We start from the raw sequence: 25,124 nt of genomic DNA, 5'->3' as shown, positions 1-25,124 counted from the left end.
CCCTGGCTAGGCTGGCCCTCCTTTGGCCCCATGCTCTGGCATCTACCTAGAAATGTCCCACCCCGAGGGCAAGCTGTGAGCCTCTCTGTCCTCGAGGAAGCCGCTCCCGCTCCTGCCTCTGGGTACAGTTCGGCCTATTCTTCAGCTCTAACAATGTCACGGTGGTGGGCATTAGCGCGGACAATCACGGCAGCGTGTGCTGGCATTATGGAGACTATCTCAGCGGCAGTTATTGGTGTTCACAGTGATAATACCCAACGCATTATTGGCATTGGCACTCGGAATAAGGACAGCGTTATTAGTATCTGCAGTGCTCAGATCCGTGGGGTATTAGTAACGGGCCTATCGGCTGTGACTCTGGGGAAAAAGGAACCTGACAGTGACTGGGAGCCTGCTTGAGAGGCCTTCTCATGCCTTGGCCTGTGGAAGTGTGGAAAACTCTCCAGACTTTCCTTTGAAAAATGTGCTAGTGATGAAGCTCTGACACCCCTGCCTCCAGGAGTCCAGGAACTCCCAGAATGAGATAGGTGACAGACGAGGGGTAGATGAGGAAGTTTTGTCACAAAGCACCCAGAAGACTGGCTGTCCATCAGTCTGAGAAGGTAGACCCCTATTCAGTACCCTGCTAAAATATTTACCTCTTTTTGGCTACAATTACGGGTGAGTATATTAGGGTCCTTTCAAGGGACACCACTTCCCTGAATGTTGCATGCCCTGGCTTACGTGGCTGGAGGATAGAGATTCTTGTCTTTTTTTTTCAGGTTGAAAAACCAAAGTCCTTTGCCTTCACCCAGTTGCTTTCGGCTGCAGCCCAAAGCACTGCTGTCCATCAGTGTTGTTGAAGCACAGAGCAATTACATAACTTGTCCAAAAATCCAAATGAAGTCATATGGTGTGAGTCTGTTGATCTGTGTGAGGGGAGGAGTGTTGGTATCGTCCTTTGATGTGTGGGATTGCAGGGGGCTGGGATTCTGCATTCCATTAATTAGGTGCACAATGAGTTGTGCAGTTGAGTGGTGCCAAACTGGTGCAGTTGTGCGTTTGCAGGCAGGGCAGGTTGTACGGCTGCAAACAGCTGAGTCCTCTCGCTGCCTTTAATAGCTCCCTTCTGCTTTGGATGAAGCCGTAACTGGAAGAAGCGGTTTAGTTCCTTAGTTTCCCTCCTAGAAGTCCTGGAGTGTGCTGCTCAGGTTGGACTTGGAGCGAATGAGGGATTAGGCTGTGGAAATGAGCAGCGCCTGCCCTGTCTAGGAGCCCTGGCGGCAGGCAAGAGAAGGCAGGACCCCACCAGGAAGGAGGATTCAGGGTGGAGGCCGGCAGGAAGTCCATGGAGGGCAGCACGGGTGGGCAGTGGGGCCCAGTGGGGAAGGATGTGGGCCCTGGAGTGAGGCACAGCCGGGTTTCAATCTCAGTGCCTTGGGCAAGTCACTTAACCTTCATGGGTTCAGTCTTCTCTGTAAAATGGAGGTGGTAACAGCACTTCATTGGGACTATAGAGAGGACATGAGATGATGGCTATAGAGTGTTGAGCCAACTCCATCTTGGAAGATGGGTCATTGTGTGTTTGGGGAGGAAGGCCTAATTGGCAGGTTTATGTCTCAAGAGGAAATGAAGTCGTGTCAGAAAGAAACTTATTTGGGCACAGGCTCCCTAACCTTGGTGCAGCTCCTTTTAAGTAGGGCAGCCTGGGGAAGCTCACCTTGGGATAAGTTAACCTGGATGGGACCAGGGCGGTGGGGGGAAGATGTCAGCCTCCCCTGTGTGATTGGGAGGGCCCTTGCCCACCTCTGCTTACTCATTTGCTCTGGGGTCTTTGGTTGGGCCACATGTCATCTCTTATCATCCCCCAGCATTTTAGATGTGTATAAATAAATATAGGAGCCCTTCTGTACTAACTTGGAGGCATCCCTCCCTCTATCTATTGCAGTGCATTTCTGCTCTCACATGCAAGTTTATATATTTACCTTGGGAAATGTATGTTTGTAATTTTTTACCTGGTTTATGCAAATGCGGGTGTGTGTGAGTTTTCTACCATTCTGAGATCTTTGAGTGAGAGGGGATGTGGAAGGCCATGCGCTAGGCAGGCGTGCAGTTTTCTGGGTAGTGTACATACTTGAAGAGATGATCAGATGTGAGCAGGTGCACGTCCACCAACGCCAGTGAGCAGAGAGAGCTCTAAGTCAGGCCTGAGAGTGTTAAGGGTCCATGAAGCACAGGTGTGCATATAGAGTTTTGCCCAAAGGGCCCGTAGGCATCACCCTGCATTCTGTTGGCAAATGGGTGGGCTGTTCTGAGCCTGCCTCCAGGGGTGGCCTGGGGCCCAAGGCTAGGCAGCTGGGAGCTGGGAACCCTTACACCCTCAGGCTGTGAGAGGTGCCACCTGGAACCCTCGCAGCTCTTTGAAGAGGAGCCTGGCCTCCCAATCTTGTGGTCTTGCCCCCTGGTCTTCTACCTGCCTGTCTTTCGGGATCTCTTAGTGTCTGTCTGTCTCTTATTTGCTCTAGTCGAGGTATACACTGATCCTGCCCACATTAGAGGAGGTGGAGGTTTGCATCTGGTCTGGACTTTAAGAGGTATGGGGGCCAGAGGGAACATGGTGTGGGGGTCAGGGGACATAGCTGGGGGGGGCGGGTTAGAGACTGTTCCTAGAGTGGGTTCCTAAGGGCCAGAGAGTGGAAGAGGAGGAGGTGGCTGGGAAACCAAGAGGCTAACAGAGTCTAGGGCCTAGATCACTTCCGCCATGGGCCACTGCTGGGTTTGGGGGCCTGGAGGGTCAGGCACTCAGTGGATGGGGGCACTTTTTCCAGCCCTTGGAAAAACAAAGAGCAGATCGGGTAGTAAAACAAAAGCAAAGGAGACCTGGAAGCACCTGACAGCCCTAATTCATCACGGCCCAAGTTTTTTCCTGTGTTCCCATTATATTTGTTTGTAAAAGTGGAAATCAATTTTGAAGGTAATTTTCTGGAAAGAATGGAAGGGAGGTGGGAGGGCCGGATAAGGCAGAGATGGTAAAAGGAAAAATTTAGGCCAGGCAGAGCCCAGGGGCAGCTCTTGGCAAGGTGAAAGAAAATTGCATATTCAATCTCCATCCATGAATCTCCCTCACTGCTGCCCGCCTCCTGCTTGAAAACAATGAAGGCTTTTTCCCAACGCTGGGCAGGGCCTCGGTATCAGCCTCACTTTAACTTCAGGGTCATTAATTCCCTGATTATTGAAGGAGAAGAGAGGGTTGCAGCATCGTCAATTCTAAAGGCGCCACCCCACCCCCAGCATGTGATAAGGCCCTGGCTGGGGTGGGGTGGGGGGCAGCCAGGGCAAGGTGAGGTGTTGCTTCAGAAGAGCAAAGAGGTGGGGAGGGAGGAAATGGGGAGCCAACTGGACTGGGGGGAAGGAAGCCAGGAGGAGGGTGGAAGAAGGCAGTCATTACCGCATACCTCTGTTGTGTTGTTATTGCAAATTAAAAGTAGCATGTTCCACTCCACAGCTATCTTTGGGGAGGGAGGGGCACCGAGGGAGGTGGGGGATCTTATCATTGCTTCTTCAGCAGACCAGCCGTGGTGTCACCGTGTGAGGTGACATTTGAATTTACAATTCCGCTGAGAAAAGCCATTAATTCACAAATTAACATTTCTCCCTCTCCCTCTCTCTTTAACACTCTCTCCCTCTCTCACATGGATGTGCAAGCAATTGAAAAGACAAAGGAAATAGCCTTAAGGAAGAGACTTTACTGCTAGTCTGTCTGTGCTGAGATTGCTCCCCCTGCTTCCAGATAGATAAACCAATTACCTGAGCGGCTCTGCTCCTGGCCGCCCGCGATCGCCTCCTTTTGTAGGCTGCCTCCATGGCTGGATTACACTCGGTGTATCTCATTAATGTAAACCAGGCGTGCCCTGGTCACCGTCCTCTCTTCCCCGCTCTCTTTCTGGAGGGACAGCGGGAGGAGTGCTGGTGTCAGAAAAGGCAGGCAAAGAGGACCCCAGGGAAGAGGAGAGGCTGCCACTGCCCAGCTGCCAGGCCCTGGGACTTTGGGTGCAGCCTGCGGTCCTGGAGGAGGCTGCTGGGGGAAGTCTGCAGGTGAGCGCCCCTTGGTAGCCTTGCATGGGCGGACATGTAGAGGCAGAGGCAGGAGCCAGAGCGTGATTCTCTCAGGCCCACGGTGCCTGTTGGTCCAGAGGCAGGGGGCTGGCAGAAGCAGAGAGGGATCTGAGCATTCTCTGCATGGGAAGAGCTTGGGGAAGTTTCGCTGAGTACACACCATTTTAGTGGGACAGGATTCAGCCTGAAGGAGCTGGGAGGGGTGCTGAGGAGGGCCCAGAAGACAACGGTGAGGTTGCACTATGTTGGGTAAATAAAACGAGGTTGCACTGATTCCTTAACGTAAACCCGGCACTTGGGCACAGTTACATCTGTTCACCACCTAATCTGTGCACACACATACCCACCCAGCCATGCGATTCCCTTCTCAGAGCTCTGAAGTGAGCTTACACGGTGGGTGGGGACTCGTAGATCCTCTTTCTGCTTTCACTCTCCTCCAGGCCCTGGCTGGGCACTTTAAGAAGATGCTATATTGGCAGAGGGAAGCCCAGCAGACTTTGCATTTCTCTAAGGAGAGGAACTCTGTGGATCATTGCTGGAATCATGTGATTTCACACATACTATCCTACCTAGCATGGGTCCCAGACTGCCCCTCATGAGGCAGGTCATATGAAAGTCCAGAAACCAGATCTACCTGAAGGTAATCATCTGTCTAGACAAGTGCCTGAGTTTGACAGTATTAACAAAGCTCAGCCTATGTGCATTCTCCAACAAATATCCAAACTTGGCTAATGTCCACTCCAGTCCAAGAAAGAACTAAGGTTCAAAGGTCAGCGTTCTCTAAGACACCAAAAAAAAGTTCACTTATGAACACACATTCATTGTTACGATTATATCTTCCTAGTAACCTGGGAAATTAGACCGTTCATACCCGAGGAAGGAATTTTTCTATCTTAGTTGGATCGCATATTTTAGCCAAACTCTCTGGGTAATATTGGCCATGAGCCTGTTGAATACTGACCATGTCATTATACAGACGTAGGTATAGGTTATGTCCGTGCTTTATGAAGACCTTTGCCTCGGACCCTGTGCACACATGGACTCACTTTTTTCTGTGGGGACATAGCAGGGTGTAGCCATGCTGTGTGGAGCTGACACAGGTGCATGAATCTATACATAAATCCCTGTGTTTATATCAGAGGCTGCAGCCAAATCATTAACCACCTTAGTTTCCCAACCAGTTCATGCTGTTGTGGATAAAGAATTATGTTTAGTTGTTTGAGGAAGTATGTTGAGATTTAACATGAAACAGTATTGTTTTTCATGAAGTTCCAAAAAGTCAGAATAGACAGGTCGACACCACCCCCCAGGAGAGAACGTACAGATTCGCGGTAGAGGCGGCCGTATGTGTCCTCCACCACTGGACACTGGGGTGGGGAGAACACAGTATTACAACTTTCCCAGTGGTCCTCCTCCCCACTCCCGCGTCTGTACACTCCTGTGCACACGTGTGTGCATGCCCATCTTGTTAGAGTATGTCTTCAACTCCTAGTCTTCCACTTGGCAACTACCTTCCTACCATGGCAGGTAGGCATCGTTTTCCTTCCCCCACCTGGCAAGGGCACCCAGCGAGAAATCCGCTGCCTCAGCTCTGCCCTTCTCCCCTAAGCAAGCACAGGCTCTGGACGCAGGAGGGAGGAGCTGGGCGCTGAGGCTGTCCCCCAGGCATGCTGCTCACGGGCTCGCCTCCCTGGGTGCCTCCTCCTCTGCAGGCCAGGGGGGCAGGGACATGGAGGCCCCCTTGGAAAAGGGGTTTGGAGAGAAGGGGGGCTGGGGACACCCAGGATTGCTGTCTGTTAGAGGAGTGGGTCCCAGCAGCCTCCCCGACCATTCCTGGCTACACAAAAAGGAGCCCTGGAGTCCAGGGAAGGACCCCTCCCCTGCCTGCCTTCCTCAGGCCCCTGGTGGCCGTAGGGCTCTCAGGGGACCCTCCCCATTCTGCCCCGTGGGGGTGGAAAGGCAAGGAGGGTTGGGGGAGGGCTAGGCCTGGATCACGAGCCTTAGAGCAGAGTTGCCGCGGAGCCAGTAATTCAAACCATCCTGACCCTTCGATGAACCCGAACCTGCTGACCTTGACAACACCAGACAAGGGAGGCCTCACAAACCTCAACCTGTGCGGAGGCCTCGCCTTTTCTCCCTCCCTTCCTTGGAGCCCTGTGGCCCAGCCTTCAGGTGGCTCCTAATTTGGCCATCTCCCGACATGTCAGCATCCCTCCCTCCCTGAGGCACACACCTACCTGCCTGAAAGCATCCTCTGTGCTCCTCTCCACTGGAGACAAGTGCATGGGCATCCCACGGGGTCTTTCTAGGGCTTTCTCCCTTAAACAGAGCTTTTATACCTTGCGCATTCTCCTCCTGCCCCAGGCTTCCTCTTTTTCAGGAGTACTGGCTTTAGTGTGGGTGTGTGAGAGAGAGAGGTCTGGGTGCACACAGGGGCAGGGATAAAATGTGATCGAGACAGAGCGGACAAGGGGAGGGAAGAAAAGCCTGAGGAAAGCAGCCCCAGGAACCTGCATTAAAGTAAATGCAGTTTATGAAGTTTATGCTTTCCTCCTAGGGAGAGCTGGGTTCCATCCAGCAGCCTCTCCAAGCCTACCAAACAGCTCCTGAAGCAGAAAGTGCAGGCAGGAGTGCGAGCAAGCCAGTGTCAGAGGGAGAGACGCACGGACACACACATACACACACACACACATATTTTCTCCCCCCCCCCCCGTGTGTGTGTGTGTGTGTGTGTGTGTGTGTGTGTGTGTGTGTGTCTCACTGACTCACACGGAGCTCCCTAGGCTCCGGCAGACTCTGAAGCCTGGGATGGAGGGATGCAGACGGGTGTTTGGTAGGAAGGACTCTAGGAGCTTTCCTTCTCTTCCTTCTTACCACCCCACCCCCATCTCCATCTCCTTTGGTGGCGTGGCCAACCCAGACACATGGGCACTGTGGACATCGGGGTGGACTGATGGTGTGGTAAGCTGGGCCAAGGGCAGTGTGGACCACTGGGGCAACCAGCAGTGGCAGCCGCTCTGGGTGAGGGGCAGTGCCAGTAGTCTTGGGCTGGTGGGATGAGGTCTAGGTAGTAAAAGAAACCAGAATGTGGTCTCCCAGGACCCTGCCTTTTTCTGATGCTGGGGATCCACTTTTCTCCAGCACTTAGTCTAGAGGCGCTGGGTACTTTGCGGCTTCTGAAGGAAGCTGCTGGAGTCTCTCGAGGAGAAACAATTAGAGACAATTTTTTGGGGGGGAATTCAAAGGAAATAAGTGGTTGACAAGATTAGGATATGGGAGCTCTCAGAGGGACTTATAAACAAGGTAGCATATCTGCCTTTCTAGACTCTTCGTCACGTACACAAGCACATGAGTGTGTATGCACTAATAATGCGTACGTGGGCTGGGATCCTTGACTTTAGAGGAGAGGGGAGTCTAGAGGGGAAAAATGACCGGAAAGGGAAGTTTATAGCAAAGGTGTTTGCTCCCATCTGCGGGGTTGGCAACATCTCATTTCTTGCCCCTGTGCTCTCATGACATGCCTCCACTGGGCACGGGCAGTGAGGAGAGCCCATCTCTCAGCTCTCCCTGGAACTTATGTCCCTATTCAAGCTCTACCAGGACTGGGACAGAGGAGGACAACAGAGGTAGAGTCATCCGAAAGCAGAGTTGAGGGAGGAAAAGAGTAGAAGGGAAAGTGAAGGATGGGCAGAAATTGCTGATTGTGGGGGATGCTCAGGAAGCCAGGAGACGTAAGGCACAGAGGGAGGCAGAAACTGGCCAAGGATGGCTCTCGCCCTTTCTCTCCCCTTCTCTCTCCTTTCCCCTCCCTCCTTCCCTCCTCCCCCTCCTTATCCCTCCCCTCTTCCCTCCACACATCTTTATTGGTTCCGGTAATAGCGTTGATTTGCATGTCAGGCAAAGCCTTGCTACACACACAAAAAGAAAACCCCAGCCGTGGCGGTGTGGCAGTGTCAGCTCTCGCTGTTGTTCGACAGTGTAAAATTAAATTAATAAAGCCCCCAACACAGGAAAACATAACAGGAAATTAATGGCCTTTGCTGTCGCTCTGATGCAGTCATTTGCAACCCTGCTTTCCGCACCAAAGACTTCATAAATGCAAGCAGTTTCTCTAAACAAGCATACTTAGGGCGGCCTGGTATGTAATTTTTCGCCTTGCTTGTGTCCTTTGAGCTAACAAAGCCCCCTTCCCTTCTGGCTCCAGAGACGTTTCTAACTGGTTCTGGCCCCAGCTGGAGCCCAGCATCAAGCAGGAGGCCTCAGCCCCTCCCTGAGAGCCCAGAGACACTGACGGAGGACTCTGGTCCTACACAGACAGACACTCGGCCAGAAATCCTTTCCCACTGGTGGTCATTGAGCCTGGAGCGCCAGCCTCTACCAGCAGGCCAGCAGGAGGCACAGCGCATGCTCTCAGGCAGGGTAGTTGATCACTGGGGAATTCACCCAAACCCACCCAATACGCACCCCTCCCCTTTCCCTGTGCATCTGTCCTCTCTCCCCCACTACCTGTTGGCTCTCCTCCCACTGCCTCTGGCCTTCCCTCCGCTCCTCCCCCGTCTGTGCCAGCTCACCCTGCTTCTACTTCTTCACATAAGGAGTCACACACACTCAGGCTGGCTCTGTTGGCAGTGGGTGCCCATGCCCTTCTTTCCTACAGGTAAGGGAGGTGGGGTGGGGGGGTGGAGGGAAGGGAAGCTAACTTACTCAAAACAGGAAAGTAGCTGTACTAGTACAATTCTCGGGTTCTAGGTCTCCCCATATCTCCCTCTTCTCTACAGGTTGGTTAGGAAATACGAGGACCCTAAACGATCACTCAGGCCATCCCTCTGTCCTTGGGCAGATTTCCTGTAAACCGTTTCAGAGAGCTGAGTGTCTGTGATTTGCTTTGACGTATAAATAGGTCGAATATTGAGAAAACTTACCTCTCTGGAGACCTTTGTATCAATGTGGGCCCAAGTGCCCACTGTGTTGGGATGTATGAGAGGAGCAAATAACCAGGACGTGGATCTCAAGGAACTTATGATCCATTTGGGGAACAAGGCTACACTCCAGACAAGGAGCTGTTAGTTAAATGCTGAACCATGCAGCTGAGTGTTCAATGGGAATCCTGAAGAGGCCAGAGGAGCAAGCAGGAAAGGGGACTCCAGACTGGGAGTGGTAAGATTCGAGAGGCTGTCTCCAGGGACATCTCCCATATGGAGGGAGGCCAGTGGCTGGCTGAGAGTGGTGACAAGGCAGAGACAGACTCTTACAGGTCATCTGGTCTTATCTACCATTCAGATAGAACTCTCCCCTCCAGCAGTTCTGCCTGACAGGTCACAGCCGCTACCTGGACATTGGGCATAGATGGACAGTTGTCATTGCCTTTATACTCAGCATTGCCTTTATACTAAGTCAGTGTGGTGTTGAGGGAAGAGTACAGGACTTAGAATCCAAATGTCTGGATGCAGACTCCATCTCCCTTCCTTACTTGCTCTGGGACCTTCGGCTAATTAATTACATAATCTCTCTGAAAGTTAGTTCCTCATCTTTAAAATAGAGATAAGGACATTAACCACACACAAAGAGTGGTGGTAAAGATCTCCATTTGACACCTTCTCTTCTCTCCCTTCCTCCCTCACTCCCTCCTTTCCATTCATTCCACCTGATTTACTGAGCACCTGGAAAAACACGGGGCTGAGTCCTGGGTGGATTTCGGTTTCTCATGTGGTGTGATGCCTGCGCTTGAGGGAAGTCCCTCACCACCCTGGTTACCCATCTCTGAATTCATTCTTGACAGTTAAAGTCCCTCTTAAATGAACACTAAACTCTAGAGACAGTCTAGCCAATGCCAAGTACAGTAGAACCATTGCCACTCTCCATCTGGAGACTCTACATCCATAATGTAGCTGAAGATTACATTTGATTTTTTTAGCAGCCGTGTCAGACTCAAACTCATATTGAGTTCGTGGTCAACTAAAACCTCACGATCTTTTTCACATCAATTGCTATCAAGTCGGGTCTACTCCATTCTGCACTTGTGTAATTGATTTTTTTTAACCTAAACATAGGGCATTCCATTTATCCCTGTTGAATTTCATCTTGTTGGTTTGGGCTCTTAGTTTCCCCCAATTGAGATCATAAGGATGTCTTCTATGTCATCATACCAGTAGGTTTTGTTTAAGAGTTCTTTTCCTTTAAACTAAAGGAGAGCCGCTTGGCCCACAATGGAGCGCTGTCTCCTGGTTGTGATAAACGAATGCTTGACGTACTATTTAAGCCCAACAGCTGTCAACCGTTTCACTTTTCTTCATCTCGCCCATAAAGTTAGGGAGGAGATTCTCTGTGTAATGTTGACATTCACATGCTGCATCCACAGCATTTCCTTAATCAATTAAAAAATCCAGTTTAAGTTGATGAGCAGAGTGAGTGCCTGTTATGTATAAAGCATGGCAGGACTGATTCACAAAGGTCAATAGGACACAGTCCTTGACCTCAAGAAGCTTCTGATCTAGTAGCGAGGCAGTGTGCACATCATTATAGGAGCAAGATGAGATAGATGCTATGATCAAGGTATGAAGCGCTATAATGAGTGTTTAAAATAAAAGCAGTTGCTTCCAACCAGGGTAACTGAGGGAGTCTAAGTGGGGATGGCATTTGCTGTAAGCATGGGTATCTAGTTAATGTGCCACGACTTACTCTTGGTGAGTGCCTGCAGGCTTCAGGGTATCACCGTTTTCTTTTTTAGTGCCTACAAACTAACTGTATAATAATTTCTTCTAAAAGATTTCCAGACCCTAACATTAAATTTATTAGTGTTGTTTGCATAAGTTTACCTTTTTCCCTTTTTTGCAAGAAGGGATGGCATTTGTCACTGCCTCAGCCTTTCAGTGTGACTTCTCAAGGATTATCAATAAAACTTTTAGGATCCTATCTACTTTTTCCCCCAGGGTCCTGATATATGAATTTTCTGGGCCTGGGAAAGTTAACTCAGTTGAATTGGTTAGGAATTACCTGCCTGGCTTCTCCTGACCTGGGCAACTCCTGCTGGTCCCATTTTTGGAGATTCTTTTCTTTGGTGGAGAAGACAAAGGGAAGCTGAAGTTCTGCCTTCTCTCTCGTTTCTCTCACTATCACCTCCTCTTCCCAAGCACTCAGCCTGAACCTGCCTTCCTTTTTGTTCTTCCTCCAAACCTAGCTGCCCAGCCCTTTTCTGTTGTCTCAGCTTGTTCTGAGCTTTTGTCTTCCTGACAGGCTCATGCTCCTCTCATATCCATCCTTGGTTGTAGTCCCCTCATTCCATCTGTTTTGTGTCCTTTATAAGAGGAGAAAAAAATTACTTTTGTCTGATAATAAGCGTAATACATGCTCATTGCAAAATATCTGGGAGATACAGTAAATTTTTTTTAAATCACACCTAATCTCATCATCAAGAGGTAACCACCGTTGGAATTTAGTATATTCTTTACAGTCTTTTTTTTCCTGTGCATGCATAATTTTATATTTATAATTTTTATCAAAACTGGAATGATACTGTATATATAGCTCGTATCTTGCTATTTTCACTTAACATTATATAGGAGCATTTTCACATATCATTAAATATTCTTTGAAAACATGATTTTTTAATGGCCGCATAATCTTCCACTGTTCGATGTACATGTCCTTTTAAAATCTAGGCTCATCATATTTTAAAGCTTATCCGTGTGCAACAACAATGATTTTCCTTAAACATCCTTCTCTTTCCACCCCTCCCCCACTCCCACTCCCTTTACTTTGTCAGGCTGATTATTTGAGCTTGTAGAGGCGGAATTTCATTTTTAGAGCATCCTGTCCTTATAGAATTATATTCCCTTCTAGAATCTCTTGCCATGGGATCACATGACCATTCTTTCCCTCAACACATATCAGTTGGCTTTCCTCAAATCGGATTTTGTCCAATGCTCCCTTCTTTTCCTACTGTCAACTCTAGAGATGGTTCTTTCTCCCCAGATCCCCATCACTTCCCTTTTGTCAGTTTTTCTTTCTTGGTCAGAATTTATCAGCCTGGAATGGTGGAAAGGGCACTGGGCTAAGAACCTCAGTTCCCATCCTAACGATGACTAGCTGTGTGACATGGGAAATTATTTAACCTTCCTGGGCCTTTTTTTTTTTTAATTTCTAGGAGGGAATTGGATTAAATGATCTCCATGGTACTTTCCAGCTGTAAAATGTGATGACACTGAATCCAGAGTAGCAATTTCCTTTGCTGCTTCTTTTTCCTTCTAAAAGGTAAACCATTGAGCAAGGCAGATTAAGAATTTATCAACCTTTGCTTTTGAAATTCTTTTTGACAAATCAGCCAATATTTTTCATCACCTGTTATGTGTCAGGCCCTATGCTAGGTTTACAAAAATGAAAAAGATGGGTCCCTGCCTTCAAAATAGTCATAGTTTAGTGGAGAAAACAAACATTAAAAAATAACTATGATATGTATAGACTCTAAATTTGGGTCTGCCACTTGCTGACTACACTAAGTAATTTGGGGCAAGTTGCCTAACCTCCTTGGCCCTAGGTTCCTCCAGGTTATGAGCTCAGCTGCCAGAGGTACATTGCCTGGGTTTGCTTCTGCCTTCCCCATCACTTGTAGCTGCCTAACCTTAGGAAACTTCCTGAACCTTTACACTTCATTTCCTTATCTACAAAATGGGGACAATGATAGAAGCTTCCTGCTTAAGTTATGGTGAAAATTAAGTGAGTTAATACATGTAAAATTCTTAGATGGGTGCCTAATATATAGTAAGTACTTAATGTTAGTTGCTGTTATTGTAAGGATTAAATCAGTGGGTGTAAGTTAAGCATAGTGTCTGGTACCTTAATAGGAACTGGATCAATTTTAGTTATTATTATTATTTCGACAATAGAGGTTTGGATATATGGCTACTGGAACACAGAGACAGGAGAAATGAATACTGCTGAGGGAGGAGCTAGCAAGGTTCTGGTATACACTGGGGAAACTCAATCCAGAGAGGCTCGAGGGACTTGGCCAAGGTCATATATATATAGGACGTGAATCACAAAGCCAGGATTTCAACCCAGGAGATGTCACCCCCAGTTCAGCGTTATGTTAGGGCCACTAATGCAGTTAATATCCACAGAGGCATATGGGTGTAGATGGGCCCAGCCAGACAGGCCAGGCAGCCACCCCCCCGCCCCCTTCACGCTCTTATGTACTCATGGAGTATTTAGAAGCTGGGGTTGGTCAAGGATACCGGGTGGTTTGACAGGGCTGGAAGGCTGGGCAGAACCTAGTCTTGCTCAAAGCCTAAGTTTTGGGCTGGATTGCCAAGGGCTTCTTTGTGCTCTCCTCTTGAGCTTAGCTTGGGGTTCCTAGCCGAGGCAGTCTCACAGATTGTCCAGTTTGAGGATGGGAGGCAATGGGGAATGTCATCCTTGGACAAACAGTGTTTCCTCCAGCACGTTCTCCAGCCCCTCCCAGCACACTGCACACCCCTTTCCTCCTCTCTCCTCCTTTCCCTTTCTGCCTGCTTCCCATCACCGTGGCTTCCCCTTTCTTTCCTCCCCTCCTTTTACTGCTCCCTCCTCTCCTCATTCCCTCACTCTCCTTCTCTTTCTTTTCTCCTTCGCTCCCCATTCCATTAATCCTTGCTCTTCTCCCAGTCTGGAAGGCAGCCCCATTCCTCAGCATCCCACACCTCACTCCCTGTTCTCAATCTGGTGGGAGGGCCAGGGTGGCAGCCCAGACCTCCGCGGTCCTGTGCTGCCGTGGGGGTGGGGCTGGGGCTGCACAGGCCGGCTGCCCTGAATGACAAGCGGGGATATTGATCGCATTCTGAACTCAGCCCAGCCGATAGAAGGTAATTAATGACTCCATTTGCCTCAGTACCGAGGAGAACAATTGAGTTTGAAACTGCAACAACTGGCAGCTGGGGAGACTGGGGGTGGCCTGGGGGTGAACCCCTCAGAGAGGGAAGGCAGTGTTAGAGGAGCTAAGGCAAGAAGAGAGAGGGCAGCCAAGGCTGCCAGTCCAGAATGGTATGGAGCAAATGTTTGCATAGAGCCCCCACCCCAACCACAGCTGGCCTCTGACTCCTCCTGCTCCCCTGGCCCCCTAGGGGTTGAGGCCGATCACCCACTGCTCCCCCCGCCTACCCCCCCTTTTCTCTTCCTGTATCGGGTCATTTTCTGTCTGCGGATGAACTGAGTTACTCTCCCCGGGATTACTTCTTTGCTGTGTAATCTTGCCCATGTTTTCTATTCTCCCTCAGCTTGCTTCCTCATTTGTAAAATGAACTAATGGTATCTCTTTTGCAAGTGTTCTGTGAGGATTAGAGATAATGTGTGTAAAGCACCTCAAGCCTGCCTAGTACATAGTTAGTGCTCAATAAATGATGATGATGATGATGATGATCTTGGATGAAGAAGGCACATTTGATAGAGTGGAGAGGGCTTTGGAGTCAGATATCTCTGTGCTCAAATCTGCCCTTTGCTACTTACTAGTTTGATGATGTTGAACAAATCATTTTGCCTCTCGTCTAAAAAATGAGAAGAAGAATCATGAGTACCTCGTAAAGTTGAATGGATTTAATGAGTGTATGCTAAAGCCCAAATGTTGTCACTTTCCCCGTAGACAGGTAGATATGTGTATCTGGGCTTAGAAAACGGAAGTTAATGTAGTTCTTTACTATATTTTAAAAGAATTCCTCTCAAATGCCTCCTTCCTTCTTCTGGGGATTTGTGGGCAGCCCCTGGGCAGCCCATCTTGACTTGGGGGACTTTGATGGGCCTTGGTGCTTCCCCACCCAGGAAATGCCATTATTGCATTCTGTCTGTTACCATCACCCCCACTTACCTTTCGGTCAGTGCACAAGAATTTCTCTTGTCCCTGCAGTGACTACTTTGGGAATTCAAGTAGAATGTCAACACACAAGGAGGACAGAACAATTCAGTTTTGTCCTTTGTCCCTAGCCCTCATCCCTAAGACATGGTGTTCAGGGACTACCTCCCTCCCCAAGCTGACGAGACATCACTGGACAACCCTACTCATGGTTGGCCATCCAGAGGGTTCTGGCCTGGGGTCAGAGAGGTGGGCGGTAAGGCTCTGCTCCAGGGCAGCCCAGGAATAGATGGGGAGTGACAAGGCTTAGTGAATGAGGAGATCAGATGTTTTTGTGGAGGAGTAAAAGACATTTTTATTAATGATTCTAGAAGTGGTTCATGCTTATTGTACAAAGCCTGGACAATATGGAAAAACTTAAGATGAGAAGAGAATAATTTGCTCATGATCAAGAAGTAACCACTGCGACCATGCTGGTGGCTCTCCTCCCAGTCAAGAAGATCTTTTGTCTGAAGTTCTCTTCATCTGCGTGGAAACTGGGGCCCCACTGCTGGAGCCCATGCTCTGGACATTGGCTGGGAGGCAGCTGCTGCTCTTTGCTGCTCAGTCCACGGCTGTCCGTGGTGCACCTTCTTTGGGAGGGCTCCCAGGTGGATATGCCCTTGAGCTAGCCACTTACCCTCATTTAACCTGCACTTCATTTTCTCTGAGCCTCAGTTTCCTCACCAGTAAAAAGAGGATTATAATCCCTACCTACCTTGGAGAGTGGTTAGGAAGCTCCAGTAATCTAATGTCTATGAAAGCTTCTCTTTAACCGCTAAGCATATAGGAAGCGGTCAGAGGAGAAGACAACGTGAGCCTTTGTTCCCCTTGGAAGAACAATATACGTCAAAGTTTTAACTCAGCAGTTTGTTTAATTTAATTAATTTATTTATATCCTGCTTCTTTCCAGAAAGGACTTGTGGATGTGCACTCTCCTTGAGAGTGCTCATGCTGTAGTGGACGAAGCACCTGGAAGGGGCTCCCGTCCTGAGAGTCCTGCCACCTTGTTGTATGACCTTGGACTGGTCACCTCCCCTCCCGCCCCTCTCACCCCCCAACCAGCTAGTTTTCATTACTGTGAAATGAAGAATATGGACCAGGTGTCCCCTAATCATTCTGGCCTCAGTCTGTGCTCAGCCAGCTCAGGGACCATAGGCCCTAGGACCATAGGACCATAGGACCATAGCCTCAGTGTAGGGAGGGTGCAAGGCAGAGAAGTGGGGATGCTGGGAGGGGAACCATGTTCCCAGATAGGGCCAAGTGGCCCTCAGCTGGGGCCTTGGGTTTGGCACCCAGACAGCAGAGTTGAATGATGTCTAGGGCAGGCTCTGGAGTCAGATCTAACTTCACATCCTGACATTTACCAGCTGCACAGCCTTGGATAAGCTACTTAACCTCTCTTCACCTTGGTTTCCTTATCTTTAAAATAGGTATGACGGTACTTACCTCCTGGGGTTCTTGGGGGGATTCGATGGCATGTAATAAGCTCTGAGTGTTGTCAGCTGCTAATGGATGATGGCCGGGCAGGGGACAACAGGAGAATGGGGCTGACTCCTTCTCTAATGGAGACTGACTAGCACATGGCCACTTACTTGCTCTAGAGGTGTTGCTGGACCTACAGCAACCACATTTTCCAAATTGAATCTGAAAACATAGGAGAGTGGGAAAGAATATTGGAAATCAGAATTGTTCCAGAAAGCTCAGGACATATGGCCACCACACTCCAGCCTTCTTCTTGGAGCCCTGACTTGTTATCCCATCAAGGTGAAGGCCAAGGGCCTCCTCTCTTTATTTAGGAAAGGCCTTCCCTGGAACCAGCTCCCACCACAAGAAGATAGACCCATTTTATCTCACCTGTGCTCTCTGTGACCAGGGCCTTGGTGTGGGGAGTCCAACGTAGAGGCCATTTCTGGGCTCTGTTCTCAAGCAACCTCTGCCACCTGCTTTGGATGGCAGTTCTGCAGCTCCAAGTTTAAGTTCTGCTCTTAACTAGGAACATAATGTTCTCTGTCCCTTGGTTAGAGGCACCATAGGTGGACACAATGGTGTTGACAAGGGTGGGAAGGGCCTCCTACGGACCAGAGTTAATGCTGTTAGAAACCCACAAGAAGTGGGAGCATGTGAAGAAGGAGCATCAGTCTGCTCAGGGGCCTGCTGGGGGGTTCTTCCCACATCGTCTAATAGCTAGGATTGCATGGGACTTGCCTGACAAGTGACTGGGTGACCAGGGGTTCCAGGCCAATCCAGAGACCTTCTGCCAGGGGTCTGGCTTTGATTGCTACCCAGGAGAGCCTCATTCATTCATTCAATCATTCATTAGTACCAACTCTTTGCCCAGCTCCGTGCCTGGCACTGGAGTCACAGAGATGCATTGGTCATGGTGCCTGGCCACAAGGAGTTCACGAGGGGATGGATGCTATCTAATTACACACTTTCCTTCCCTGCTCACTCTGAAGCCTAGATCAAGACTTGCTTCTGCCTCGTCTCTATTTTAGCCCAGCTCTGACAGAGAGCCCTTCAGTATCTGGGCCTACCAGTGTTTATAGCCCAGTTCTATCTCTCTACCTCACTGTCGCCTCTGAGATTCTACCCTGGGGAAGTCCCACTCTGAGCTCTTTCTCTCCATTGTCTTGTGGAGGACCCTCCAAGTGACTGGCACTGACAACCGCTTCATTTCCTCTTCCTTTTCTATTCTTTCTTTTGTGTTCTCTTTTCTTTTCTACTCCTTCTCCACTCCTTTTCCTCTTCTACACCCTACCCTCCAAACCCACCCCCATCCAGGCCCTGGACTGCCCTCTTTTGCTGGATACCTAGGCTGGAGGAAAGCAGAGCCAGCTGGTTTTATTCCTGTGGCAAGTGCCCTCACCCCAGCCAACACCTCCCTAGGCTTCCAGCATGGGAAGCTTTTTCTCTTTCTTCTCTCTCTTTTTGCCCTTCTGCTGCCTCTGTGCCTCCTCCTTCCCTGAGCTTCTCCTCCTTGCACCTCTGACCCCAGTGTTCTCCCAGCCTCCTTTCCTCCCTCCCACCCTTCCTCATTGCCTTCGTAGGGTGCCACCCCATCCTCTGGAGAGAGCCTGTGAGAGCCTATGGGCCCTGTGGCTGATTGGGAGGGCTGCCTCCCTATCCCCGACAGTAATGCCACTGCCTTCTCCCTGCTCCTGCGCCTCTCCTTCCTGTTCCCCTGGAACTTTCTGTGTGCTCTTTCGCCATTCATGATTACTGCTGCCTTTCCTGCCTCCTCATCATCTCCCTTCTCCTTTGGGGAGTTTCCTCAAGCTTCCTGCAGCCTCTCTTGGGGGTTCTCTGCATGCTTTCATCACACCAGTTTGCTTTCCTGCTCCTCTAGCACCTTCTTTCTCTTCCTCTCCCCCACCCCTTCCTTCTCCTCTTTTTTCCTTTCCCTGCCAGTAGCAGGCTTCCTGTTGCCTTTCCTGCCTCCCTCCCCCTTTCTCTCTGTTGCTGCCTCTGTAACCTGTCTTATCACCAGGGCCTGCGTATACAAAAAAATAAATAAATAAAAAGGTCAGTGAGTGGAGGGAGCAGCAATAACCCCTAAAACAGTACTATCAGTGGAACATGATTGATCAATTGAATTCCATAGCGGCTGAAAAATGTGGGATTAAGTAGTGTATTATACGCACAATGAGTTGAGGCATGATGTTCATTTCAAGTTCATTTCGCCGGCCTCTGCCACCAGATCAGGCAATCAATAGGGGCAGCAGATATCATATATCACCTCTCTGCGGGCTGGGGAGAGAGCACCATAATCTCTCGCAAATTTAGAGTGACAGATTTGTCAAGATCTGAAGGGCCCCAGAATAAATGAAGGAAAAGAGACTCCTCCAGCCAGTGACCTGAGGACAAAGCTCCAGTTCAGCCCCTACACACACACACACACACACACAGGCTGAGCCAAGCCACACACAGGCATATACACAAATCTACTTAGGGTCATGGAATGAGTCTCCCCACACATATGCACACACCCATGCACATAGTGTGTGAGCACACACAGACAAATGCACACTTTACTCCCTAGGACCCATTGGTGACACTGCAATAACCACACACAAAGATACTCACTGCCTCCTTCGGCCCTGTGAGCAGGGCTTTCCAAAAAGATAGGAGGACTCCAGCAAGGGAGAATTAGACACGGTAGAACATGCAAATAGCTCCAAGAGGTGGAATTAGAATGATGGCACACCCTTGAAAGAGAAGCAGGCACAGAAGAAACATGGGGGTTGTGTGCTCACGCTCCCCATGCAATCCCACACATAAACACACATATCCTTTTAGGAAGGTTCTCACTCTGTCACTTACACATACCCAGACACTTGTTTATCTGGATGTTTATACATGTACAAATGCATATACACAGAAAATACTCACACAAAAGGGAAAAATAAATATGCCCCACCCTAACTCATATAGAGAGACACATACACCCTCTGAGACAGAAAATCATTCCAGAGACATTACACAGAAAGAAACATGACAACCAAGTTTTGTGTCCATAGGAACATAGGGAACATAGGAATACCATCAAGGCTGCCCCTGTGTCTGTCTGTCCACCCCAGACTTAATACACACACACAGACACACACACACTTTCTTTGCTTTCCCACCCCCTCCAGAATAGAGAGGAGGGAAGATAGGAGATCCCATCTGGAAAGCAGACCCCCATGCTCCATCTGGGAGGCCAGCAAGAGAGGATGACTGCAGGTTGAGGTTAATCAATATGTAATATTTTCTATGGTCTCCCGAATGATACTGTACGATGTTACTGTATATAATGCAATATTGATTATATCATATCGTATAATCACCTATAAACTGATATATATAACAGTCCCAGAGGAACACCCTGGGGCCTACAGCACAGGCTGGCCACAGGCCCAAGGCTCCCCAGCTGGTCTTGGGCTGAGGGAAGCCAAGGAGTGGCCAAGCTGCATCCAGGGAGGACCCAGCCTCAGGCAGGGGAGTTGCAGGGTGGGGGTTCAGGGAGAGGTGGCAGAAAACGCTCTGAAAACTCCAGTGAACCCAATGCGGGAGGGCCAGGACAGGAGGCAAGGCTGGTAGAGTGGTGACAAAGCTGGGTAGAGCAGGACATGGACAGGACAGGCCAGCAGCCCCAGGGAGTGGACACTAGTGTGGCACCACTGTGCCCTTTCCTTCATGGAGTGAGTCTCAGCTCCCTGTGGAAACCTGCAGGAGGAACTAGGTGGCCAAGGAGCTGGCCTCTGATGGAGACCTAGCCAGAGTCCAGGTGAGGGACAGAGGCTGAGAAGGGCGGCCAGGCACAAGAGCATCCACAAAGACCCTGTCCTTCGTCTCTGCCCAAGGCGGTCACGTTCCTCCTGCTGTCCTCCTGCTCCAGTCTCAGTCATGACCCAAAGCAAATAGAATGCCTCGGCTTGGCTTTCAGAGCCCCTCCTCCCTCAGTGGTGCAGTTAATTACTTCGCTGAGTCTCCATGTTACACTCAGCCTCGGAGATTTGATGATTTTCCACCCTTGGAGTCAGTGGAACTGATATTCATCTCAGAGCCGAGTTCAATTCTCCACAGGCTCCATAATGCTGGTCCGAGACGCTCAGCTCCTCCCCCAGATTGACTCAGGCCCGGGAACAGAAAGGGTTCAGGGGAGACACCCCTGGGCAGACAGCCCTTGGGAGCCCCTGTGGCTCCACCTCTGCCTAGTCCTTCCCGCCCTCTGTGCTATGACAACTTCCTTTTCTCTTCCCAGGTCCTTCAGAGGCTCTGGCTTCCTCAGCCAGATCTCTGAGGCATGGCCAGCCCCTCCAGCCTCAAAGCTGAGAGTAAGGGGGTCCTCGCAGGGGTGCAAAGCCCTGGGGGCTGAGCCAGATGCCTGCCCCATTTGCCCACTGCACTGCTCTGTGCCTCTGCTGGCCTGTGCTGATGGCCTGAGTGTCCGTGTGTTCTCCAGATGTGTCCGAGGGCTCAGTCCCCAATGGAGACTCCCAGAGTGGCGTGGACAGTTTGCGGAAGCACTTGCGAGCTGACACCTTCACCCAGCAGCAGCTGGAAGCTTTGGATCGGGTCTTTGAGCGTCCTTCCTACCCTGACGTCTTCCAGGCATCAGAGCACATCAAATCAGAACAGGTGAGGAAGGAGCTTTCTACCTGCAGAAGTGGAAAGACGCTGGGCAGAACAGGCCTCTGGAGAAAGTGCGCATGGATCAGCCATGTGCACGCCCAGCATCGTGTGTGCTGCATATAGGTGCACTGTGTGTGTGCTGTATGAACACACTCACAAGAGGACATTACGGAGAGTTAAGAAAAATCATTAAGGTATATAGTAATTAGAAATGATCAGTTCTGGGTGCGAGTATGGCCTTGGGTAAGTCTTATCCCCTTCCGGAGCCTCAGTTTCCCCATCTGTAGAATGAAGGGCTTGAACATATGATATAACAGGTCCCTTCCAGCCCTGCCATCCGTGCTTCTGGCAGGGCACTCAGGAACATCCTCTTGCCCTGTCCCTTAACAAAATGCCCACGAGGTCCTACAGAAAATCTGTGCTCACCCAGTGTCAGGAGGAGAGCCCACTGTGCCTGCCTCCTGCTCCCCAATCCAGCTGTCCAGTGTGACCCTAGGTAGGCTGACAGCCTCTCAGACCCAGTACTTCCTACAGATACAGAACAGTCCAGAACCCACAGCATGGGATGCAGCCCACAACACACCAGCACAACACACAACGTAGAAACATGTATCTCCTGACTTCCTCACATTTACCCGTGTGCACAGGCACTCCACCCACCTGCTTCCTCCCCACCACACAGCCCGAGGTGCTCACAGCACAGCCCGCCAGCCAGTAGGCAGGCATCCCTCCAGACCACCAGCCCAGCACACCTCCAGCACCCGCCTCCACCCACACATCCGTGTAGCCCCCCGTGCACACGCTCAAACACGGGAGCACACACCCTTTCCTCCCACACCTACGGCCCAGGCCAGGCCCACAACCGCAGCACAACAGTCTGCTGTGCTTGCACACATACACGCACATGCACACACCAGCGCAGCCCCACAGGCTCCACACGGCACAGTTCCGCTCCAGGACTCCACGAGCTCCCAGCTACTCGCCTTTCTCCCCGCCCGTCCTTTTATCCCATAAGCTGTTTGTCTTCATAAAACAAAAATCAAAAGTCTTTTTAAGGTGCCCTGAGCCATAAACCAACAAAGGAGGAGCCGGCCGAGGCGGGCGGCTCAGTGCACCCTCCCCGAGTCCCCGGCTGTATTACAATGAATAACCTTTATTTACTTTCATTAGACTATTAAACACCAGCACAGTCATTTTTCCCCCTGAAACTCGGAGCAGGGCCCATAAAGCAAATCCGAAGCCTAATTGAGTTCATTTTAATTTCTCTCCGATCACAGCGAATTACTATGGTGATAAATCAGGGGGCAGCTTCACCCCCAGTAGAAGGCCTAATTTGCAGCTAATTACAAAACTGATTTCTACAGGAAGATCAATACGAGAAGGAATTGGAAATGACGAGGCAATCCCATCCAGCCAAGGAGGGGAGGGGGCCCTCTGGGGGGGCCAGGAAGCGGAAGGGAAAAAAACGGACCCGAAAGAGCAGAAAATCAGTTTTAATTTAACGTAATATTAATCAGAGCAACTTTTCCTGCTTTGTGTAGGCTCCTGGTCTGCCCAGCTCTGGGGTCTGGCTTGGCGGTGGCTGCAATAAAAAGGCAATTACCCGAGTGTTTCGGGCAGGACACCCTTTCAGAGTCAATGACCGGCCCCCTCCCACCCTTCTGTTAGCCATGTGGACTCTCCCCCTCCCCAATTTCATACCCCAGTGCACAGGCAGAGAGCAAGGGGCCCGTGAGGCTGTCTTTGTTTGTTTTTAAAAAAGGGGCGCCAGCACCCGATCCCAGCCCAGCAGTGCCAGGCTGGAGGCCCCACTAGGCCCTTCCCCCAGCTACTGCCTCTGCCATCGTGTCATGGTTCACCCCTCCTCCCCAAGAGCCCCGCACTCCAGGGGGTCCTTAAGACACCCCTTGCCTCTAAGCAGGGGGATCCCCACTGCTACACTCCGCCCTTGGGGCTTCTTAGGCAGGAGATGCTACAGAAGTTTCAAGGATGCTGGGCTAACCACCAATAATGTATAGGCTGCACCTCCAGCTTCACAAAGTCAGTTCTACCCCCACCCACACAAAACTCTCCATCATCTGCCGAGCTGCCCCGCCCTCTCTCCCCTCCCTCTGCGAGGCCATCTCCTTCCACCCCATCTGGGAGGGCTCCCCGGTCCTCCTCCCCATCTGCACACTGAGCCCTTTCTCAGTGGCGTGTGTGCGTCAATAGAGAGCTGTCGCTTTTCTCTCTCCCCCAGGGGAACGAGTACTCCCTCCCAGCCCTGACCCCTGGGCTTGATGAAGTCAAGTCAAGTCTATCTGCATCCACCAACCCCGAGCTGGGCAGCAACGTGTCAGGCACGCAGACATACCCCGTTGTGACCGGTAAGGCGGCTTCCAGGAGGGTGGGGGCACTGCTTTCAGTGGGGGTGCCTCAGTCTATGCCATCTGGGGCCCAGTGTGACAAGTGGGCCCCTTGCCATGATATCTGCAGAGAGTGAGCCTCCAAAAACCAGGGTGCTTCCTGAACAGATGTGTGCAGATGTGAGAAGAAAAAACTGTGGTCAGGGTCCCTGTGAGCTCTAGCTTGGAAAGGTCAAAGCCAGAAGGGGATGTTGCTGGTTCTTTCTGCCCTTCTTCTTGCCTTGCTCTTTGCCTTTTTTCTTGCCTCCACCAAGGTGCCCAGAATTGTGAGCCTCTTGCTGGGATGTGTGCAGAAGAATGCAGAGGGTAAATAGGCCAGCCTGGCAAGAATGGAGCATGAGTGCCCAGTGTGCAGCCTCCACATTCCTGTGCTCCCAAGGCTCCTGGGGGACCTGCTTTCTCCTCCCTCTGGGCAGCCTGGGTGGCTGTGGCTTCGGGCTTCAGGGCATGGCAACTAGCTCTGTGGTTAAAGATAAGCACAATTCTTCTAGCCCTTCCGCTTCCCAGAGAAATCACTAAGACCAAGGTTTGATTTCAAGGCCAGGTGGGGTCAAGCCTATCCCACAGTCAAATGCAAGGGGAGGGGTACAAATCTAGATGCTCCCATGGATTAGGAGCTGCAGAGGCAGCTAGAGTGGAAGAAGGCCAAGGTGTGGTGCAGGGAAGGCCCAGCTGATGAAGCTCCAGGCCACAGAGCTGCAGGCTGTGGAAGGTGCCTGGCACTGCAGTAGGGTTTCCGGGCCAGGAAAGTGCCCAAGTGGGAGAGACACACATTGAGGTGTTATTAAAATTCACCTAATTATCCTGGAGTCACTAAAGCCAATGTGCCGTTTGTTCCTTGGGAGACAGAATGATTGAGAAGGGTCTTGGTGGGGATTGGGAGACACTGAGGCGTTACCTGCCGAGTAAGGCGAGTGGAGGCAGCCTGGGGACCTGGCAGCAGGGCTGCAAGCAGCCGGCATCACAGCCAATGGCAAAGACAGGGAGCAGGCATGGCCCCGCTGTAGGATAGGGCCCTGGGTCTGACTTTGAGCTGATCTGAGCATGACTCAGGCCTGAGATGCGCCACCCAGCCTCCAACAGGGGCCTTGTTGTTAGTTGTCCCAGGTTCCCTTAAAAGGTGTCCTGGTACAACTATTTCCAGCCTGGACAGAGTTGAGGTCTTGGCTAGGCAATCAGAGGCTGCATTCTAGCAGTGCTGGAGAATTGGACGGGGCTTTTGGGAGTGACAACTTTAGCCGGGTTCACCGGGTCAGGACATAGTCTATTATCAACTGGCCCCTGGCATGAATGAGTCCTCCTTAGCCCAACTAGGAAGCCCTTTGAGCTGCTGGGTATTCTGACCAAAGGCAGAGAGATGGCCCAGGCCAGGCCTGCTGCCTTCTTCCTGATATGCTGAGAGCAGTAGCTGTCACTTCTTAAAGGTCGCCCACCCCAGGCAGCTGGCGAAAGAGAGCCCAGGAGACATTTCTCTATGCCCAGCTGTGCTTCCCGTGCCCCGGGCCACAGGCCAGAAGGCAGGGCTTTCCTGGGGTGGAGAGATGGCTCTTCGGAGTAGGGTTCCTGCTGCAGGAGAACTGGGGCTGGTGCAGAAAAGGGCCTCCACCTTGAGCATCCCCCGCCCGCCTCCCCCCCATGGCCCTGGAACGGTC

The 25,124-nt window shown here is 50.7% G+C and overlaps 1 protein-coding gene across 7 annotated transcripts in view; it reads left to right on the top strand.

Annotated features, from left to right (window-relative positions):
• PAX2 (paired box 2) overlaps positions 1-25,124 on the top strand; it is a 91,959-nt gene that overhangs the window by 49,205 nt on the left and 17,630 nt on the right. For 4 of the 7 annotated variants that reach the window (XM_070558812.1, XM_070558827.1, XM_070558808.1 and 1 more), the window contains exons 7-9: positions 2,505-2,573; positions 20,898-21,073; positions 23,307-23,433. In XM_070558812.1, the coding sequence (XP_070414913.1) occupies positions 2,505-2,573; positions 20,898-21,073; positions 23,307-23,433 (372 nt within the window). The remainder of the gene's footprint in view (positions 1-2,504; positions 2,574-20,897; positions 21,074-23,306; positions 23,434-25,124) is intronic. The other 3 variants (XM_070558853.1, XM_070558837.1, XM_070558845.1) reach the window with 1 other exon arrangement.

Source organism: Equus przewalskii, chromosome 1, assembly GCF_037783145.1.
Source record: "Equus przewalskii isolate Varuska chromosome 1, EquPr2, whole genome shotgun sequence".
Lineage (NCBI taxonomy): Eukaryota > Metazoa > Chordata > Mammalia > Perissodactyla > Equidae > Equus > Equus przewalskii.
The sequence above is the reverse complement of the archived record's forward strand: the minus strand, read 5'-3'. Positions and strand labels throughout refer to the sequence as shown.